At 54.9% G+C, this 19,210-nt stretch overlaps 1 protein-coding gene across 1 annotated transcript; it reads left to right on the top strand.

Moving 5' to 3' along the window:
* Nucleotides 1-7,868: 7,868 nt before the first annotated feature.
* On the top strand, nt 7,869-10,103 carry LOC131570437 (serine/threonine-protein kinase pim-1-like; the record flags this gene model as incomplete). The annotated part of the gene is made up of 5 exons (XM_058822799.1): nt 7,869-8,456; nt 8,567-8,617; nt 8,852-9,218; nt 9,578-9,754; nt 9,997-10,103. Coding segments are annotated over 5 exons (1,290 nt in total), but the record flags the coding sequence as incomplete, so codon positions are not given.
* Between the last annotated feature and the right edge of the window lie 9,107 nt (nt 10,104-19,210).

The raw sequence follows: 19,210 nt of genomic DNA, 5'->3' as shown, positions 1-19,210 counted from the left end.
GGAGTGTCGACATCAGCAGCAGCCCTAATGCTGGAAGAAGCGCTTTCCTCGCGACAGGGCACCGTGTCAGTCATCCACATCAACAGCCACGACCCAATCAAAGGTTACTTCCAAATTGGCAACGACAAAGCGGACGCCGCAGCAAAAGGCGTCTGGACATTGCAGGAAGCCCGTCAACTGCACGAGTCGCTCCACATCGGAGCCAAAGCACTGGCGAAGAGATGCGAGATCTCGACAGCGGACGCAAAACATGTGGTAGCCACATGCCCTCACTGCCAGAAGTCGCCCCTATGGACCTACGGGGTCAACCCGAGAGGTCTCAAGCCCTCAGAGATCTGGCAGTCGGACTTCACTTGGTGTGAACTGCTGAAGCCCCGAGCATGGCTTGCAGTGACAGTGGATACTTGCAGCGGAATGATCGTAGCCACACAGCACCCCAAAACAAACTCCAAGGCCACAATTCAACACTGGCTGGCAGCCATGGCCTGGCTTGGTATCCCCAAACAGATCAAAACTGACAACGGTTCCAATTTCATCTCTAAACCAGTACAAGAGTTCGCTTCGAAATGGGGCATCACATTAGTGCAAGGTATCCCATATAACAGTACTGGGCAGGCCATAGTCGAGAGAGCAAATCAGACCCTGAAAACCAAGATAGAAGTGTTGGCGAAAGCAGAGGGCTTTGCCAATGCCATTCCCCCAGGAGATCAGGCGTGTATGCTGGCAACCGCCCTGCTGACATTGAACCAATTCCCTAGGGGAGATGAAACAAACAGTCCCGTCCAAAAACACTGGGCCGCTCGAACGCTAGAAGAGGGCCCGCAGGTCGTGATCAGAAACGAGCTGGGAGAGTGGGAACGGGGCTGGAGGTTGATGCTCACGGGGCGAGGGTACGCGGCTGTCAAAAAGGACGGCAAAATCAGGTGGTGTCCACTTAAGTCAATTAAGCCGGACCTCCATAGCGAGCAGAATGAGACTGATGAGAGTTGTGAGTTTCTGTTTACAGGACATGCTCGTGGGGCGTCCTCGTGATGCGTACATCCCCCTTCCAGAGATAAACGACAGACCATCAAGCCGTCAGGCAGCACCCGAGAGACCCGCACGGGTGGAACCCAAGTGTCAACGTTGTTTCTGTGTGATTTTGCTGTTGGGGCTTGTTGCCAGAGGGCAAGCCAGCCCAGATCACTACCCCCATCAGCCATTCAGGTGGGTCATGCAACACCTTAGTAGCGACAAGGTGCTCAAAGAAATCACCACACCAAATGCCCCATCCTTCGTGCTCCGCATCACCGACCTGTTTCCGGGACAGCCAAGGGTAAACCCCTATTCCCCACACGCCACACACATGTACCTATCCTACTGGTGCCCAGCTTCAAACCCTGGGAAAAACTACTGCAATCACCCAGGGTGGGGGCATTGTGGGCACTGGGGCTGCGAAACCATTGTTACAGATGCCAGACCGTCGGGGCCTGGATGGGATCCACAAGAGCCCGACAAATTCTTACAGTTCACCTGGGCACCCACCGGTTGCAAAACACCCCTCTTCCTCCCCGGGAACTTTTACCGAAACCGCCATAAAATCCCCGAATTTCAGAAATGCACACACTACAACATGACAGTTTTGCAGCCACATCACCCCAGCTGGACAACAGGCAGAACATGGACAGTAGTCCTTCAAGGGTCAAAAGAAAAGGTGAACGTGCGAATCATTAGGCTCCAACCGTCAACACCCCGAGCGGTCGGACCCAACAAAGTGATTAAAAGTGTGCCGAAAGGGAGAAACGCGACCCGCCCCAAAGCCTTGCCCACAAGGGTCGCTGTTATCCCGACTGGCCGTGTAGAAACCTTTCAGATAGATCGTTTAGCCGGGTCGGATATAGATCCGATCCTTCGTATGTTAGAAGCTACCTTTGTATCCCTGAACAAAACTAACCCTAACCTAACCGAATCCTGCTGGCTTTGTTACGATGTCGAACCCCCCTTTTACGAAGGAGTCGCTCTAAACACTCCCTTCAGTTACTCCACAGCCGATGCACCCAGTCAATGTAGATGGGACACCCCTCGCAAAGGGATCACCCTGAGTCAAGTCACAGGCCAGGGCAGGTGCCTCGGCAATGCAACCCTAGCTAAGCGAAAAGGCAATGTCTGCACCGATGTTGTCAAACCCAACAGGAAAAACAATAAGTGGGCAGTCCCATCCTCATCCGGGATGTGGGTTTGCCAGCAATCCGGAGTGAGTCCCTGTGTGTTCCTTGCCAAATTCGATGACTCTAACGACTTTTGTGTCCAAGTTCTGATTGTTCCTAGGGTCCTGTACCACGCAGATGAAGAAGTGTATCACCTTTTTGAAGAACCCAACCAGCTCCACAAAAGAGAAATAGTAACAGGTATAACTATCGCAATGCTGCTGGGCCTAGGAACAGCAGGAACGGCCACGGGAGTCTCAGCCTTGGTGACCCAGCACCAAGGACTGTCCCAGCTGCAGGCAACGATTGACGAGGACCTGCAGAGGATCGAGAAATCCATCTCCTATCTAGAGAAGTCGGTCTCCTCACTCTCAGAAGTGGTCCTACAAAACAGGCGAGGTCTGGACCTCCTGTTCATGCAGCAAGGGGGCCTGTGTGCCGCCTTGAAAGAGGAGTGTTGTTTCTATGCAGACCACATGGGAGTCGTGAGAGACTCCATGGCAGAACTCCGAAGCAGACTGGCTCAGAGACAGAGAGACAGGGAAGCCCAACAGGGTTGGTTCGAGTCCTGGTTCAATCGATCGCCATGGCTGACCACCCTAATTTCTACCCTAATTGGTCCATTGGCAATGCTACTTTTAGCTATCACCTTCGGACCATGCCTGCTGAACAAACTAGTCTCATTCGTTCAGACCCGCCTAGAACGGGCCAACATCCTGTTCATAGGCCGACAGCAAATGCTGTGACCAGAGACAACCTCATGCCTCATCTCAGTACCTATGTGTATGACTACTTCGTTCATTTGTAAAAAAGGGGGGGGAGATGTAGTGGATAGGGTCGGGCGGTCGGAAAATCTCACGATGTTACGGAAAGCAGCAGAGCTCCTCTCCCCCTAACTCCTAGTGATAAAGGATCACCCAAGAATGTTGTCCCCCCTAACATTAGTAACTTTCTGCTCCTTACTAACCAATTACAGTAAAGTAAGACCCCCTGACGTAGGGAAAAAACTTTCCCAGTATAAAACCCAATGAGGCGGGACAATAAAGGTCTTGAACCGTCCACCACACTGGTGTCTGCGTGTGTTCTTGGCCCGAGTGACCCTGGGCAGTGGGTCACCGTGCCGTTTCCTCAGAACCAGGTCACCTCGCCTTGCATCTGAAGGCGACATATTGCTGGAAAGGGGTTGTTGGAACACTTTAGAGGAGACAACTTATTGCACAATATCCTGTTTGAAGTTGTCTCAAACTGTGTGAGACAGATGGCTTCACACAGGAGCATCCCCAAGGCTGCTGAGGGGAAGACAAACCCAGTATTTCTGAGGGAAACTCCTTGACACAAACCCAACCTGAGTTGTCAAACAGCAGACCTGATGTTTCGAGACATGGGCCAAAGGGGAAACCTTTCGGTGTCTTTGGTCCAGGCTGGGCTATGCTCGAGGCAAAAGTGTGACTGTGTTGGATAATAGACTTTTCTTGACCTAGAGATGGGGCAACTGAGAGGTGTTTTAAAAACTTTTATTCCATTTTCAGTCTCATGAGAAGGGTGAGACAATACAGATGTTATCATTCACGCCATCACCATCAGAAGCCAACTACTTCCTAAATATTTTACATTATAAGTGTTTCTTGGTCTTTCAGCCTTTTGTCATGCCATGTTGTAGATGCGTTAAAGCCAATTATTTAAAAATACCCCTTGTGGGTCCCACTACAATGCATCTTTCATAGCTCTGTTTTTCCAAAGTCTTATTTGCAAGGCCATCTTTAGAAACATTTTTCTAGCTCCATTACTCTATCAACAATATCTGTCCTATTCCACGGAAAATTTTAAGTTAGCATTCCTTGTCTCAAGATTTATATATAGATTCATACTTTGTGGGCCTTCTATTAGGCTCTAAAAACTTTCTACAAATCCATTTCCCACATCAGTGCACTTGGCTCCATCTCTCCTCATTGTGCTGGGCAAGCACAGGAGCCCAGAGCTCCTGCAGAACCCATCACAGCACTCAGTGGGAGCAAACTTGTGTCCAGTCCTCACCCGGAGCTGCGGTGCCCAGCATTCCACCACTCTGGAATGAGGAACTGTTCCTGCTCTTTCAGAAGGAGCTAAGGAGCTTTGGCCTTCAGATCAATTGTCTGCAGGCTGCTGCAGGCTCCCCGTGCTGCTCCCTTGCCAGCGGCACCCCAGGCCAGGGGGGCACATCTGGGCTGCTGTGTCTGGCTCTGGGGCTCCCTGTTCTGGGCAGTGAGGAGGAGCTGCAGAGGCTCTGCAGGACTGACAGGATGGGCTTTGGGGCTGGCAGGAAAAGCTGAGGGACCTGGGCTGCTGGAGCTCCTGAAGAGGAGGCCCAGGGCTCCTCCTGCAACTGCTCCAAGGGTGCTTTCAGAGAATCCCAGAATGAGCAAGGGTGGAACAGGCCATGGAGATCATCAAGTCCAACCTGTGCCCTGACACCGCCTTGTCTCCCCTGGGCCTCCTCTCCTCCAGGATAAACAACCCCAGCTCCCTCAACCTCTCCTCAAAGCTCTTGTGTTCCAGATCCCCCCCCACCCCCCCGCCTTGTTGCCCTTCTCTGGACACGCTCCAGCCCCTCCATGTCCTTCCTAAATTGGGGGGTCCAGAACTGCAAACAGCACTCGAGGTGCTGCCCAACCAGTGCTGAGCACAGGGGAAGAATCCCTGCCCTGCTCCTGCTGGCCACACCATTCCTGATCCAGGCCAGGAGCCACTGGCCTGCTTGGCCACCTGGGCACACTGCTGGCTCGTGTCCAGCCTGCTGTCCATCAGTCCCTGCAGGTCCCTTTCTGACTGGCTGCTCTCCAGCCCTTCTGGCGCCTTGTTGAGGGAGGGAGGCAGGCAGGGAACGGATCCAGATCCAATCCTTCCTGAAATGTGTTGTTTGCTGGCACTGCCAGTTCCCAGATTTTGATATTTCCCTATTCTGACAGAGCCCAAGTCCAGCAATTTGCTGGCAAAGAAAGCCAAAACCAAGCAAAGACCTGGTACCTACAGCAACCCGATATCGGGTTTGCTGACACCCCCAGTACCCAGATCGGGAATGTTCCAGAGGCCTGCACAGCCTAATTCCAGCAGTTTGCTGGCACAGAAAATTAGCATCTGGGAATTTCTCAGTGCCAGCAAAACCTAAATGCAGCAATTTTCTGGCAAAGAAAGCCAGAACCCAGCAGCTTCCCAGTGCTGCCACCAGCACCACCCAGGTCTGGTGTTTGCTGTGCAAGTGCCCAGATCTGGAAATTTCCCAGTCCTGGCACAGCCCAAGTCCAGCAATTTGCTGGCACAGAAAGCCAAAATCCGGCAATCTCCTGATGCCAATACAGGAACCCAGACCTGGTGTTTGCTGCCACTGCCAGTGCTCAGATCTGGATAGTTCCCTGTTCTGGCAGAGCCAAGTCAAGCAATTTTCTGTTAAAGAAAGCCACAATCTGGCAATTCCCTTCTACCGTCATTGGCAATGCCAAGATCCGCTGTTTGCTGGCACCACCAGTGCCCAGATGCGGGAATTTCCCGGTGCCAGCACAGCCCAAGTCTTGTAATTTTCTGGCAAAGAAAGCCAAAACCAAGCAAAGACCTTGTACCTACAGCAACTCAATCTTGTGTTTGCTCACACCACAAGTGCCCAGATCCAGAAGTTTTCAGGTTCCTGCACAGCATAATTCCAGCAATATGCTGGCACTGAAAGTTCACATTTGACAATTTCCTGGTGCTGGCACATTCCCCACCCAGATCTGGTGTGCGCTGGCACTGCCAGTGCCCACATCTGGCAATTTCCCTCTTCTGGCACCGCCCAGCTCCAGCAATTTGCTGGCAAAGAAAGCTAAAACCTGGCAATTTCCCCTTGCCAGCACCGCCCAATCTGGAGTTTGCTGGCAGCAGGATCCCAAGAAAGAAGGAAGGAAAGAAGGAAAGAAAAGAGGAAGGCATCCAGATCCAGTCCTTCCTGGAGCCTGGAGCCTGAAATGGGCTGTTTGCTGGCACTGCCAGTGCCCAGATCTAGAAATTTCCCAATTCTGGCACAGCCCAAGTCCAGCAATTTGCTGGCACAGAACTCCAAAACCTGTGGCAGCTTCCTGCTACTGGGTCTGGCACCGCCCCCACATCTTGTGTGTCATGTAACAACAACCAAGATTTGGAAATTTCTCAGGGCCAGCAGAGCCCAAATCTGGCAGATTTCTGTCACTGGCAATGACACCATCCAGATCTGGTGTTTGCTGGCAGCGCCAGCGCCCAGATATGAAAACTTCCTGGTGCTGGCACAGCCCAAGTCCATGGATTAGCTGGCACAGAAGGCCAAAATTTGTAAATCTGCAGGTTCTGCCTCCAGCACCATCAAGCTCTGGTGTTTGCTGGGACCGCCAGTGCCCAGATTTGGAAATTTCCCGATGCCTTCAAAGCCCAGATCTAGCAATTTGGTTTTAGCCACCTTAGGAAAGAAGTTCCTCGGACTGTGACTTTGCTTTTTCTTGGAACTGTTTACACCTGCTCTGGACTGAAAACCCAGATAAACACCGGCAGCTCACACCTGTGGCCCACCGAGTTCTGGGACGCTGCATTCCAGCTCCAGAGGGACTTAGAAGAGACCTAGTGAGCCAACTACAACCCACAAAAAGGACTTTCTGAATTTGCCATCTCTTCACTACTGTGAGAAGTTTGATTTAATATTATTAATTTTTCATGCTTGTGAATACTTCACTTGTTAAATAAACTTGGGTTTTTTCACTTTTCTCAAGGGAAGTCTTTTCCTGAACTATTAGGAGTAGGGGCTGCTTGAACTTGCTTTCTAGACGGACTCATTTTGGAGGTTTCCTCCCAAAATTTGCCCCAAACCAGCACAAACAGTCAAAATGAAAATTTCACCAGTGGCATAATTTCCTGGTGGCAAATCTTGTGACAGAAGCTTGACCTTGTTCTCCATGAGAGATTTTTGGGAAGAGCAGACAGGAGAAGATTCCTGGAAAACTGAAACAGCTTTCCAGATGTGAAATGAAAATGAAAGAAACAATCCAAGGTGTTTTCCTCTATTTATTTCTATGCTCCCCTTTTCCATGTTGCACTGCTCCATCCCAGTAATTCCAGATGCATCTCACCTCTAAGATTGGTGACTTAGTGATTTTTAGACACTCTAAAATACCATGAGCCACACACAGTTTTCCTTCCCCTGTTTTTACTGGAAAGCAACATTGGAGGTGTAAGTGCAGTGCTGGGCTCAGGTAGGAATCCTACCCCAAGGGAAGGTGGCCTGGCAGCGTTTGACCCTCAGCAAGGACAATGCACATCAGCAAGCGAGGGGATCGCTGTGCCAGGGCGCAGGAGTCAGGGCTCTGTATCTGGGCTCAAGGCTGCAAAGTTCCCGTGTTTGGGCAGACGGAGGGGCTGTCCCTAGGGCTCGTGGGGCTCGAACGTGGGGCTCGTGGGGCGAGCGGGGAATGGACACGGGGACGAATGGCCCCGGTGCTTCAGTTGCAGCGGCAGCAGCAGCAGCAGCAGCAGCAGCGGCAGCAGTAGCGGCGGCAGCACCAAAACAGATACTTCTGAACAGTCTTTCTCCTTTGCTTTCTCTTTCTCTCTTTCTTTCTGTTTCTCTCCCTTTCCCACTGTCGGGCACCCTTCTCTCGGTGTCCGTTTCCCAGCGTCCCTCTCCTCTCCCTGCCTCCCTCTCCCTTGCCGGGCCGGGCCATGCCCCTGGCCCGCCCCCGGCCCCGGGCGGGGCTGCCCCGTGCCCGGCCTCGGCCGTCCCGCCGCGGTCTCGCCTCCGCCCGGCTCTGGCCCTACTGGCGGTGGCGCTGCTGGGCGGGCATCAGTGCCTGGTGCGGGGGCGGCATCGCCGCCCTTTGCCTCCACCTGGCCCGAGCCCGGCCCCGGACCCGACGCAGGGTCCAGTCCCGACCCCGGCCCCGGCCCCGGCCCCGGCCCCGGTCCCGGCCCCGGCTCCTCCCGGGGCCCGCGGAGGACACAGGCGGCGCGGCCGATCCCGCCGCCTCCGCTGCGGCTTCCCCGGCCCGAGCTCCGCTGCTCGGCAGCGCGGCCGCCGGCCCCAAGCCACCGGGGCCTGGGGCGGGTGGGGATGCCGGGCCCGGGGCAGGTGAGGGGCGCTCGGGCGCCGTGGCTGGCCCCGGGCTGAGCGCTGACAGGCGCGTCCCGCCCGCAGGGACAGCGCAGGAGGCCCTACAGAAGCGGTACCGGCTGGGATCGCTGCTGGGGCGCGGCGGCTTCGGCAGCGTCTTTGCGGCCACGCGGCTCTCGGACGGCGCCCCGGTGAGCGGCGGGGCCGGCGGTTGGCGCAGGCAGAGGGGATGGAGGAGGAGGAGGATGGGTCTGGGCATGGCGGGCGGCGAGCTCACCCCGCTGCTCTCCCTCGCTCGCAGGTGGCCATCAAACGCGTGCCGCGGGATCGCATCCGGCACTGGGGCGAGCTGGTGAGTGAGCGGGACCAGCGGCAGCAGCCGGGCCGTGCCGGGCGGCGAGGAGCCGGGGCCCGGCAGGGTGGGAGCCGCCAGGAGCCCTGCAGGGAGAGTGGGCATGGGGCCAGCACAGGGCGCAGAGCATCCCGGCCTGGCTGAGGGCTTCCCCAGGCCTGGCACGGCCTCGGCCCGACTGACGGCATTGCGCTCCTCCCGCAGCCCGACGGCGCCAGCGCGCCCCTCCCGCAGCCCGACGGCGCCAGCGCGCCCCTGGAGATCGTGCTGCTGGCCAAGGTGTCCCATGGCTGTGGCGGTGTCATTCAGCTCCTGGAGTGGCTTGAGCTCCCCGACAGCTTCCTGCTGGTGCTGGAGCGTCCGGAGCGGTGCCAGGAGCTCTCAGGTTTCCTTGCAGAGCGGGGATTCCTGCCGGAGGAGGAGGCGCGGGGGCTGTTCCGCCAGGTGCTGGAGGCCGTGCAGCACTGCACCAGCTGCGGGATCCTACACCGGGACATCAAGCCAGAGAATGTCCTGCTCGACCTGGCCAGCGGGCAGCTGAAACTCATCGACTTTGGCTGTGGCGCCTTCCTCCAAGACACAGCCTACACGCAGTTTGCAGGTGAGCCCTCGCAGGGGGTGCTCCTGGGCATCTCGTGGCCCAGCCTGGGTGCAGCACTGGGATGGGATTGATGCTAGAGCCGAGTTGTTCTGGGTGGGAGGGAGAGTGGGTTTTCTCCACTACTGGGTGGGTTTTTCCCTTGTGTGTCATGGTTGGGCCTTCCTTGGGTTTCTTCTGCCCTATTCCAAGACCAGTGGCTTCTTTTCCATCCCCAAGTTTGTGCACAAGTCCCAGGTGCTGGCGAGAGGGCAGTGCTCACCCCGTGTGCCTCTGGGGCAGCCCCCACATGCCCAGGGATGCTGGGGCCGGGCTCTGGGAGCAGCAGCATCCCCCTGCTGAGCTGTGTCTGTGTTCCACAGGAACCCTGTCCTACAGCCCACCAGAGTGGATCCAGCACCAACGCTACCACGGCGAGGCAGCCACGATCTGGTCCCTGGGCCTCCTGCTGTGCCACCTGGTCATGGGGAAGCACCCATTCAGGAGGGGCCAGGAGATCATCTGGGGGCGGATCTTATTCCCACGATGGCTCTCTCAAGGTGGATCCTCATCTCTGGGCACGGGGGGAATACCAGTGCTGGGAGACAGCAGCGGGCTCATGGGCATCCCGCTCTGGCAGCTGCTGAGGAGGTTGCACATGACCTGCTCTCCTGCTGTCCTCCAAACAGAGCATCCATGGGGAAGTTTAGGCCCAGCTCTGGGCACAACCAGCATGACCTGGGCATGGGAACAGGAGGGCAACTTCTCCAACTGACTGGTGGTTTCTGGTTTCTCTCCCCAGCGTGCCAAGATGTCATTAAGAGATGTTTGTCCATGCAGCCTTCGGACAGGCCATCCTTAGAAGATCTTTTCTGTCATCCTTGGGTGAAGGGTGTTCCTCTGCCCTAGAAGACTGAAGAGATCCACGTGCACAGTTGGATCCAGGGGCCTGGCAGGTACCAGCTCCATGCATCTCTTGGCAATCAGTGGCAAAGCAAACCAGGCTGGTTTTGTCCTGCCTGTAGCTCTGAGCAGGGGTCAGCAGAAGGGAACACGCAGCTCTTGGGCTGGAGCTGAGCTGGAGACCTGGTGTGGCAAGCACTGGTGGCCACCATCCCCCTGGTTTTGTTTGTCCTGTTCATGGATGGCTGGGGCCCTGGGCAGAGCCCTGACAGCCTGGTCAGGCCCCAGGGAAGGAGAAGGAGCCCCTGGAGAAGCTGTTTCAGGTGGGGCTGCTGCTGGAGACACCAAGGACAACCTCAAAGATGACAATCTCTTCCCAGTCTGGCCAGCTGAAGATGATGGACTTGGATTCTGACACCTTCTTCAAAGCCAGGCTCCAGGCCCAATTTGCAGGTGAGTCCACAGGCAGGGGGATGCTCCCAGATCTGGGCATGGCACGGCCGGGCACCAAAGGTTCCCCCTTTCCTGGGGCAGATGCAATGAATTCTTCAGTCGGCTGCCCAGCTGCTTTTTGACTCTAGGCAGCTGCTGAGGGCTGGATGTGCCATGGCTGGCTGCAGGCTGGGCACATGTCCTGCCCTCCTGCTCTGCTCCCAAAGGCAGCAGCGATGGGCAGCTCTGGGCACAGCTCTGGGCACAGCCAGCATGGCCTGGGCACCGTAGGCCTTGGCACAAGGGCACAGGAGCCCTCAGCTGACGGGCAGTTTCTGCTTTCTCTCCTTGCAGCCGGGCTCTGCGGGTGCTGAGGCTGCTCTGGGCTCTGCCAAGGCTCTGCTGGGCTCAGCCCTGGGCCCAGCTGGGCTGGCTCTGCCCTCACATTGCTCTGACAGCTCTGCATCAGACGAGCCCCTTGTGAGCACAGCGCCTGAGCTTTCTGCTTTGGCAGGTGAGTGAGACCCTGCTGCAGGCCCAGAGATTGCAGCTGGGGACACACATCCAACTGGCAAGGACCAAAACTCTCCACAGTCCCAGCTGAATGCCTGGATCTGTAGAGGGTGTTTTTGTCTGTCCCATTCTTCCTTCTTTATTGGCTGGAATTGTAGAATTGCACTTTCTTCCTCCTCCAGAAGTGCCATGAGTGGGCCAAAGAGCTGGTGAGTGGGCCGTGCTCCAGAGGCAGTGCAGTGTGGAGCTGATGGATGGAGAATTGCCCTTCTGCACTTCCAAACCAGAGCAAAAAGCTGTCAGTGGGACTTTGTGTCTTTTAAAAAATCCCTGACAGTTTCAAAGGGAATGTGCAGCTCATTCCCAGGCTGAGAAGGAAGGTCATCTTCTAAAGGATTTGGGGTTTGACAGAGTTTCCATTCCCAGTCCTGCTTGGAGCTGGAAGGGCACAAAGCAATTTCCTCTTGCTTCGAGCATAATTTCAAATACCACTGTTGGAAACAAAGCCCAAAATCTTTTAAGAGACTGCTGAGGTCAGTAAGATGGATCCATGCCATCAGCACATTTACAATGGAAATGTCTGAGTTCTCTTTTTAGAAAGATCATTTACCTCTTAATGCAAAGAATGTAACTTGGCATTTATGTTTTGATTTTTTCAGTAACTGTATGTTATGTTTTTTCTCTAACACTTGGATTTTACTCTTATCTTTTACAATTTACCTATTTTTCTTTTTTCCTTTTTTTTTCCTTTCAATAGAAAACATGTCCTATAAAAGGAATGTCCTTTGTTCCTGATTCCCATGTGGAGCAGCTCCCTTCCTGCTGGCTGAGCTGCTCAGGCAGAGCCCGGCAGCTCCTGGCCCTGCAGGGCTGAGGCTTTTCCCCATTGCTGGGCACAGACTGATGGAGCAGCACTGCCGAACACGGGCACACAGAGGGACCAGCAGCAGCTGCCTTTGGCCACCTGAGGCTCCAAGGCCCAAACTCTGAGCAGCCAGGGCTGGAAGAGACTGGCAGGATCTGATCCCTGACTCTGGGCCAGGGCTGCACAAATGACCCAAAAGCAGCAGCAGCAGCAGCAGCAGCAGCAGCAGATGGAGCTGACTTTGAGCACAGCCCCTGCCCCTCTTCCCTCCCATGTGCAGCGGTGTCACAGCAGCCTGAGGCACCTGGGAGCCCCCAGTGCCAGCAGGGACTGGAGATGGCAGCCCTGGGCTCCTGGAGGCTGTGCAAGGAACGGAGCTGGGCACTCCCTGTGCATGGGGACCTTCCAGATGGAAAAGGCTGCTGTGCCCAGGCAGCTCCAAGGGCACAGAAAGGAGGCTCTGGAGCACTGGATCTGTGCCAGTGCCACAGTCCTGGGCAGCAGCCAGTGAGCCCTGGGGGAACAGAGGGCACAGCAAGAGGGACAGAAGCAGGCAAGGGCAGAGACTGGAGAGAGCCAGGCCCGGGAGCAGGAACAGCTGCTCCATTGCACTCTTGGAGAAAGCTCTTGGCTGGTTCAAAGCGCTGAAAGGCGTGAAGGGCAGAGAGGAGGCCACAGCAAACAATGCTCCTGTTTGCACAGCCTCCCCTCTCCGTGTCCCAGAAGGAATTGCATGGACTGTGTTCTTCTCTCTGAGCCATCTCGTTCAGCATGAGCAGCTCAGCACTAGGAGCTGAAGGAGCTGAAGCCTCAGGCCACAGGAGCTGGGCAAGAGGGAACTTTTGGAGCAAAGTAATGCTGCTAAAATAGCCCCAGCTGAATGCAGTGGATAGAATCATGGAATCACAGAATCCTTTCTGTTGGAAAAGCCCTCTGAGCTCACCCAGTGCAGCCGCTCACCCAGCAGTGCCAAGCCCAGCACTAAACCACGTCTGTGAAGTGCCAAGGCCTGGACACCAGCCCTGAGTGAGGCCTGGACAGCAGGCCCTGAGCCAAAGGTGGCCTCTGGATGAACCTTCCAACCAAAGGTTATCTTTGTATCTGCTCCCTGATGAAATATGCATGGTCATTAGCCCTGTAATAGATGTAGCCACTTATTAGTGAGACATGTATTGACCTTTGTGTATTTAGAAGCCAGACAAGGCCATGAAATCTGACATCTGGCCTTGTTTGTGGCTGTATGGTCAAAGTCACTTCCCTTGGTTCCTCCTTGAGCCCTGGCCAGGCTTTGGGAGGGACCCGAGAGGAGGATGAAAGCAGATGTTGCCACACCAGCAGTGCTGTCAGTTTGTTCATTCAGCACTGTCAGAGCTGGGCCCTCTCCCAGCGGGGTTGGAGCCTCACCTGGGGCTGGAGGCACCTGCAGGAATTCCCAGTGCCCAGGAGTGGCTCTGCACCCTTGGCTGTGACAGCTTCCCCAGCTGCTGTGTGGATCTGGGGTATGGTAAAGGCTGAGGGTAAATGCTGCTGGATCTTTCTTAATCACTGCAGGCAATCTTTTGTGGGGATGGTTGGGTGCATTGCTGAGCTGCTCCTTTTGTGATTCTTTGCTGCTTTGAGCTGCAGGAAATGACACTGATTCCTTCAGTTGGAGTCTGTGTCTTTGGTGCTGACCCTGCCCACCGGTAAAACAAAACTGGCACAGTCTGGCCAGATGCCAACAAAATGTCACTTGTTCAGTGTAAATGTGAGGAATCAGTCCCATCAGAAATTCCCAGCTGGGAAGCCCTTCCCTGGAGTTCCCTGGCTCTGGAGTGGGCTGAGGTCGGAGCCCCATGGGAGCAGTGGGGCAGTCAGGTAAAAGAAGCTGCACCCCTGGATGGCTTCAAATGCATCCAAAAATTGCACATGGAAAAGGAAAAGACCTTGTGGGTTTGGGCAGACAAAGATGAATTTGTTGAGAGTACATAGGAAACAGCACTTTCAGAAGGAACAATTATTGTTGGAATGCTCCCACATGGAGCAACAGAAGAAGGTTTTAATCTTAAGCTCAGATGCACTTGTGCAAGTGAAATACCAATATAATAAATAACTATATACATATTTATAGGATAATAAGACTTTCATGTTTATATTTATAGATTTTTATATATATATGTCTACATCTACATATCTACATATCTATATCTATATTTCTATATAAATATGTACATATAAAATGAGAACAATGTGAAATAGTGCTGACAATACTAATTTGGTATCTTTGGCTGCTCAGGGATGTAACACTAAATACCCTGCAGGACAGGATCGGCCAGGACCCTCATGTCAGTGGTCAACTTTGGGAGATTAAATACAATGAAAAGGGAAGGAAGGGAGGGAATTGGCTATTTTTACAGGGTGTGCTGATACTGTGATGCAGATTACTTTGTTCCTGTGAAAAATACAGTGAGTTTGCCTGCAGGGTTTTTAACGTACCAGACTATCCACAAGCTGCAGGATTGGTTGAATGGGTGAAGGGGTTGTTAAAAGAGCAGTTGGAAAAATGAGGAGATGGGAACCTTTGCCCATGGAGAACCTATCTCCCAGATGTGCTCCATGCCCTTCACAATGGCCCACTGGGGAAATGGAAACGCCCTGGCTGTGCACGGCTGCCCCCAGTTTGCAAATCCAGCCCTGGGCAGTGAGACTTGGGCTGCCTGGGAAATTGTTGTGGCTGTGATGGCCCCTGGCAGGGCCAGCCCAGAGGCTGCAGGGCTGGGCCTTCATGCATTGGAATTCATTAGGACAAATTCAAAGCCAATGAGAGCTGTCAATACTGAAACAGGAATTCAGATTCCTCCAGGACACTTTGCTTTGGTACCTGCTCCCTTTGGAGCTTGGCCTTGCAAAGTGTTCCTGTCATGGCAGGAGGAATTGTTGCAGAATATTAAGGAGAAATTACAGTAATTCTGTTAAACAATAGTGACCAGGATTGGATTATTCAACCCCATGACAGGGTAGCACAATTATTGATCTTGCAATTTTAAGAACAATTGTGAAAACAGGAGATCCACCTCCAGTCACCACCATTTGTGGAGATAAAGGGTTTGGATCCAACAGCCGTAATAATGGAGCCAGAGTGTGGGTCCAGAGGCCAAATGACCCTCCCGAGGCAGCTGAAGGAGCAGCTCCTGGGAAAGACAACTCTGAGTCCTGAAACCTGGGCAGGAACAATGGGAATGTGTCCCTGCAGCCAAGTATTGTGTGTGAGAACAAGTAGATCTGACAGGAGATTGTTTTACACATCCTGCCAGAGCAAATCTCCCTGTTTGCCCCAAGGGCCCCTGTGGAAAATGCTCTGATCCACGGGGCTCCATGTGAAGGCTGCTGTGACACTGAGGGACTTGCACAGGAATTCCATCCAGGAGCCTGGGTGCCCCTCAGGGACTGGGACCCGGCCCCTTCAAGCCAGAGGGGAAAGGGCCCCCCAAGCCTTGTTAGCCACAGACAGCATGGTAAAGCTGAACAGCAAAGGGCCTGGGGGCATTATTCTGGAATTAAAAAGGTGCCAGCTCCATGCACAACAGAGTTCTTGTTCCTAATTGGAATGAGATTGAGAAAAAAGAATGAAGAACGGTGTCACTAAAGTACTGCTGATGTCTGTAAGGTGTACCTTGAAAGTCAGCCAGAATCTTTGTCTGCCACAAACACCTCTAGTGTTTCACCAAGGGATTGGTCATCAAAATGTAATGATGGCTTATGATGGATTGCTGAGCTTCTTTTGTAATTCTTTGCTAATGATGATGTGCTTTGCTGAGCATATCCTTTTGTAAATCTCTGCAGCTGTGCATGATATAAATGACACAATTCCTTAAGCTGGTGTCTGTGTCCTTGGTAGTGACCCTGCCCACTGGTGAAACAGGGCCCCCTCTTGCCTAAGTGTTCCCTGGGAAGGCAAGAGCCCTCCCTCCAAAATTCCCCCCTTCCTCCTTGTTCCCCCTTTCATACCCTGAGCATGATGTGCTCTGGTCTGGGATACCCCGGGGTCAGGTGGGGTTCCCTGTCCTGGCTGTGTCCCTGCCCAGCTCCCCCGCAGCCCCAGCCCCTCCCCAGCGTGGCTGGACGAGGGGCAGGACAGGCCTTGGCTGTGCTGCAGCTCAGCAAGAACAAAACCATCTCTGCGTGCTCAGCGCTGTGCTCAGCACCCGGCCCAGCAGGGTCTCAGTGCCAGGGGCTGTGCCCTCAGTCCCTGCCAGGGGTTTCCATGGCAACTGCCAGGCCAGGTGACCAAGGTGTTCCCCCAGTGCCGGTTGCCATGGAAACAGTGCCCAGCCCTGCCCCTTTCTGTCTGGCTGACCTGGCCTTTGGCCCTGGCAGTGCCCCTGGCTGCTGGTTCCTGGTGCCAGAGCAGCCAGCGCGGCACAGGGCAGGTGGCCATGGCACAGCCCCCAGCAAGGGATCCCCTCTGGCTCTGGGCACTGACAGCAGCCCTGAGCACGGGCCCAGGGCAGCTTTCCATGGCCACCAACCATCACAACAGCTCCGGGCATTGGTTGCATGGCACCAAACCAAGGACCGGTCCCCGTGGCCGTTGCCATGGCACCTGGTGACACCAACGAGTGTCACTGCAATTGTACCTGGAACAGCCCTGGCAGCGCTTTGTCCTGAGGGTTGCCATGGCAGCTGAGGGCAGCAACAGCTGGTGCTCTGCAAGGGCCCTGGGGCAGACGGGAAGGAGCAGCAGAGCAGGGGCTGATCCATCCCCAGTGCGCTGCACAGCCCAGGGCAGCGTCCCAGAGCGTCCTCATGGAGCTGCCAACAACATCCCCCCTCTGCAGCCCTGGCCTCTCCCCCAGCTCACACAGGTGCCCCATCCTTGATGGCACAGACACAGCAGCACTGGCTCAGCAGCCCCTGTTTGCATTGCACAGAGCAGGGGGAGCACCCCCATGCTGTTGCTGTGGGGACATGAACCTGAGGGAGCACAAATGCCATCAGCCCTGGGGCCAGCAAGGGCTGGGGGACACCAGGGAAACCACTCAGCTTTGTCCTGGCCTCTGCAGTCAGCCAGAAAGTTTGTTCCCATCAGCTGGGAGTTTCCTGTCCCACTGCAGACGCTGTTGCTCAGAGCCAGGGCTGCCTGGCAGCCACCCCAAGACTGCCCTCAGCATTTCCTTTGCTTCGCCTTTGCTTTCTTTCCTCTTCCTAATACAAATGTCTTTCCATTGCCCACCCCTGTTCCCTCCCCTGCAAACAGCCCATCCCTGTTTGCCCTTTCCTCTCTGGCCTCACTCCCCATTGCAGTTCCTGACTTGGCACCATGGGAACGTCCCTTGGGCAGCAGGATCATCCTACAAGTGCTGCAGGAATTGTCTGCAGGCTCCTGCAGGCTCCCCGTGCTGCTCCCTTGCCAGAGGCACCCCAGGCCAGGGGGACACATCTGGGCTGCTGTCTCTGGCTCTGGGGCTCCCTGTTCTGGGCAGTGAGGAGGAGCTGCAGAGGCTCTGCAGGACTGACAGGATGGGCTTTGGGGCTGGCAGGAGAAGCTGAGGGACCTGGGCTGCTGGAGCTTCTGAAGAGGAGGCCCAGGGCTCATCCTGCAACTGCTCCAAGGGTGCTTTCAGAGAATCCCAGAATGAGCAAGGGTGGAACAGGCCATGGAGATCATCAAGTCCAACCTGTGCCCTGACACCGCCTTGTCTCCCCTGGGCCTCCTCTCCTCCAGGATAAACAACCCCAGCTCCCTCAACCTCTCCTCAAAGCTCTTGTGTTCCAGATCCCCCCCCACCCCCCCGCCTTGTTGCCCTTCTCTGGACACGCTCCAGCCCCTCCATGTCCTTCCTAAATTGGGGGGTCCAGAACTGCAAACAGCACTCGAGGTGCTGCCCAACCAGTGCTGAGCACAGGGGAAGAATCCCTGCCCTGCTCCTGCTGGCCACACCATTCCTGATCCAGGCCAGGAGCCATTGGCCTTCTTGGCCACCTGGGCACACTGCTGCCTGATTTCCAGCTTGCTGTCCATCAGTCCCTGCAGGTCCCTTTCTGCCTGGCTGCTGTCCAGCCCCTCTGTCTTCAGCCTGTAGAGCTGCAGGGGTTGTTGTGGCCACAGTCCAGGACCTGGCACTTGGACTTTTTAAACCTCACCTTGTTGGATCTGGGCCCTGGATCCAGCCTTTCCAGGGCCCTGTGCAGAGCCCTCCTACCATCCAGGAGGTCAACACTCCCAGCCAACTCGATGTCACCACGGTTCCTTGAGGCCTCACAGTGCCTTAATGTCTCTTTGGTTCCATGGGACCCCTTCATGTCACAAAGTCCTTGGATCCTTGGGCCCTGCAATGTCAGAATGGATCCTTTGTTCCCCCAAGGCCTTGCCTTGTCTCAATGGGCCCTTGGTTCCATGAGATCGGGCAGTGAAACAAATCTCTCCTTGGTTCCACAGCGTCACAATGGCCTCTTAGTCCCAAGGGCCTCCACGGTGTCAAAAATGTTTCCTTTATTCCAGGAGTCCCTGAGGAGCAGCACTGGCCCTTTGGTTCCATGGTTCCAGTGTCACAATGACCCCATCATGACACCAGGTCCTGCTCTGTCACAAAGCTCTGCATGGTTCCACAACGCCCTGCAGGGTCACAGTGGCCTCTGTGGTTCCAGGAGGCCTCAGAGTGCCACAATGGATTCCTTTGTGCTGCAGTGTCACAATGGAGCCCTGGTGACACAAGATCCTTCAGTGTCACCAGAGACCCTTGGTTCTATGGGGTACCACAGTGTCACAATTGTTCCCTCAGTTCCCAGAGTCCTTGCAATGGAGCAATGCCTTCTTAATTCCATTGTCCTCAGGCTCTTCCAAGGTCTCCTTGGTTCCGCAGTGTCACAATGGCCCCTTGGTTCCACAAGGCCCTGCAGTTTCACACTGGCCTTTGTGGTTCCACCAGGACCCAGACTGTCACCATGGACTGACTCCTTGCTTCCATTCAGCCCCACAGTGTCACAATGGCCCCTTGGCTCTGTGCTGCCATGTCATACACAGTGTCACCATGGTCCTCTTTGTGCCACCAGGCCCCACAGTGACACAATGACCCCTTGCTTTCCCAGGGCCCTGCACTGTCACAATCATCAGAGAATGAACCAGGCTGAAAAAGACCTTGGAGAGCATCAAGACCAACCTGGGACCCAACACCACCTCGTCACCCAGGCCATGGCATTGAGTGTAACATCCACTCTTTCCTTAAACACTTCCAGGGTTGGTGACTCACCCACCTCCCTGAGCAGCCCATTCCAATGCCCAGTTGTATGGAGAATATTTCCTAATGTCCAGCCTAAATGTCTC

Source organism: Ammospiza caudacuta, chromosome 34 (assembly GCF_027887145.1).
Source record: "Ammospiza caudacuta isolate bAmmCau1 chromosome 34, bAmmCau1.pri, whole genome shotgun sequence".
Lineage (NCBI taxonomy): Eukaryota > Metazoa > Chordata > Aves > Passeriformes > Passerellidae > Ammospiza > Ammospiza caudacuta.
Note: the sequence above shows the minus strand (reverse complement) of the source record. Positions and strands in the feature narration are given on the sequence as shown.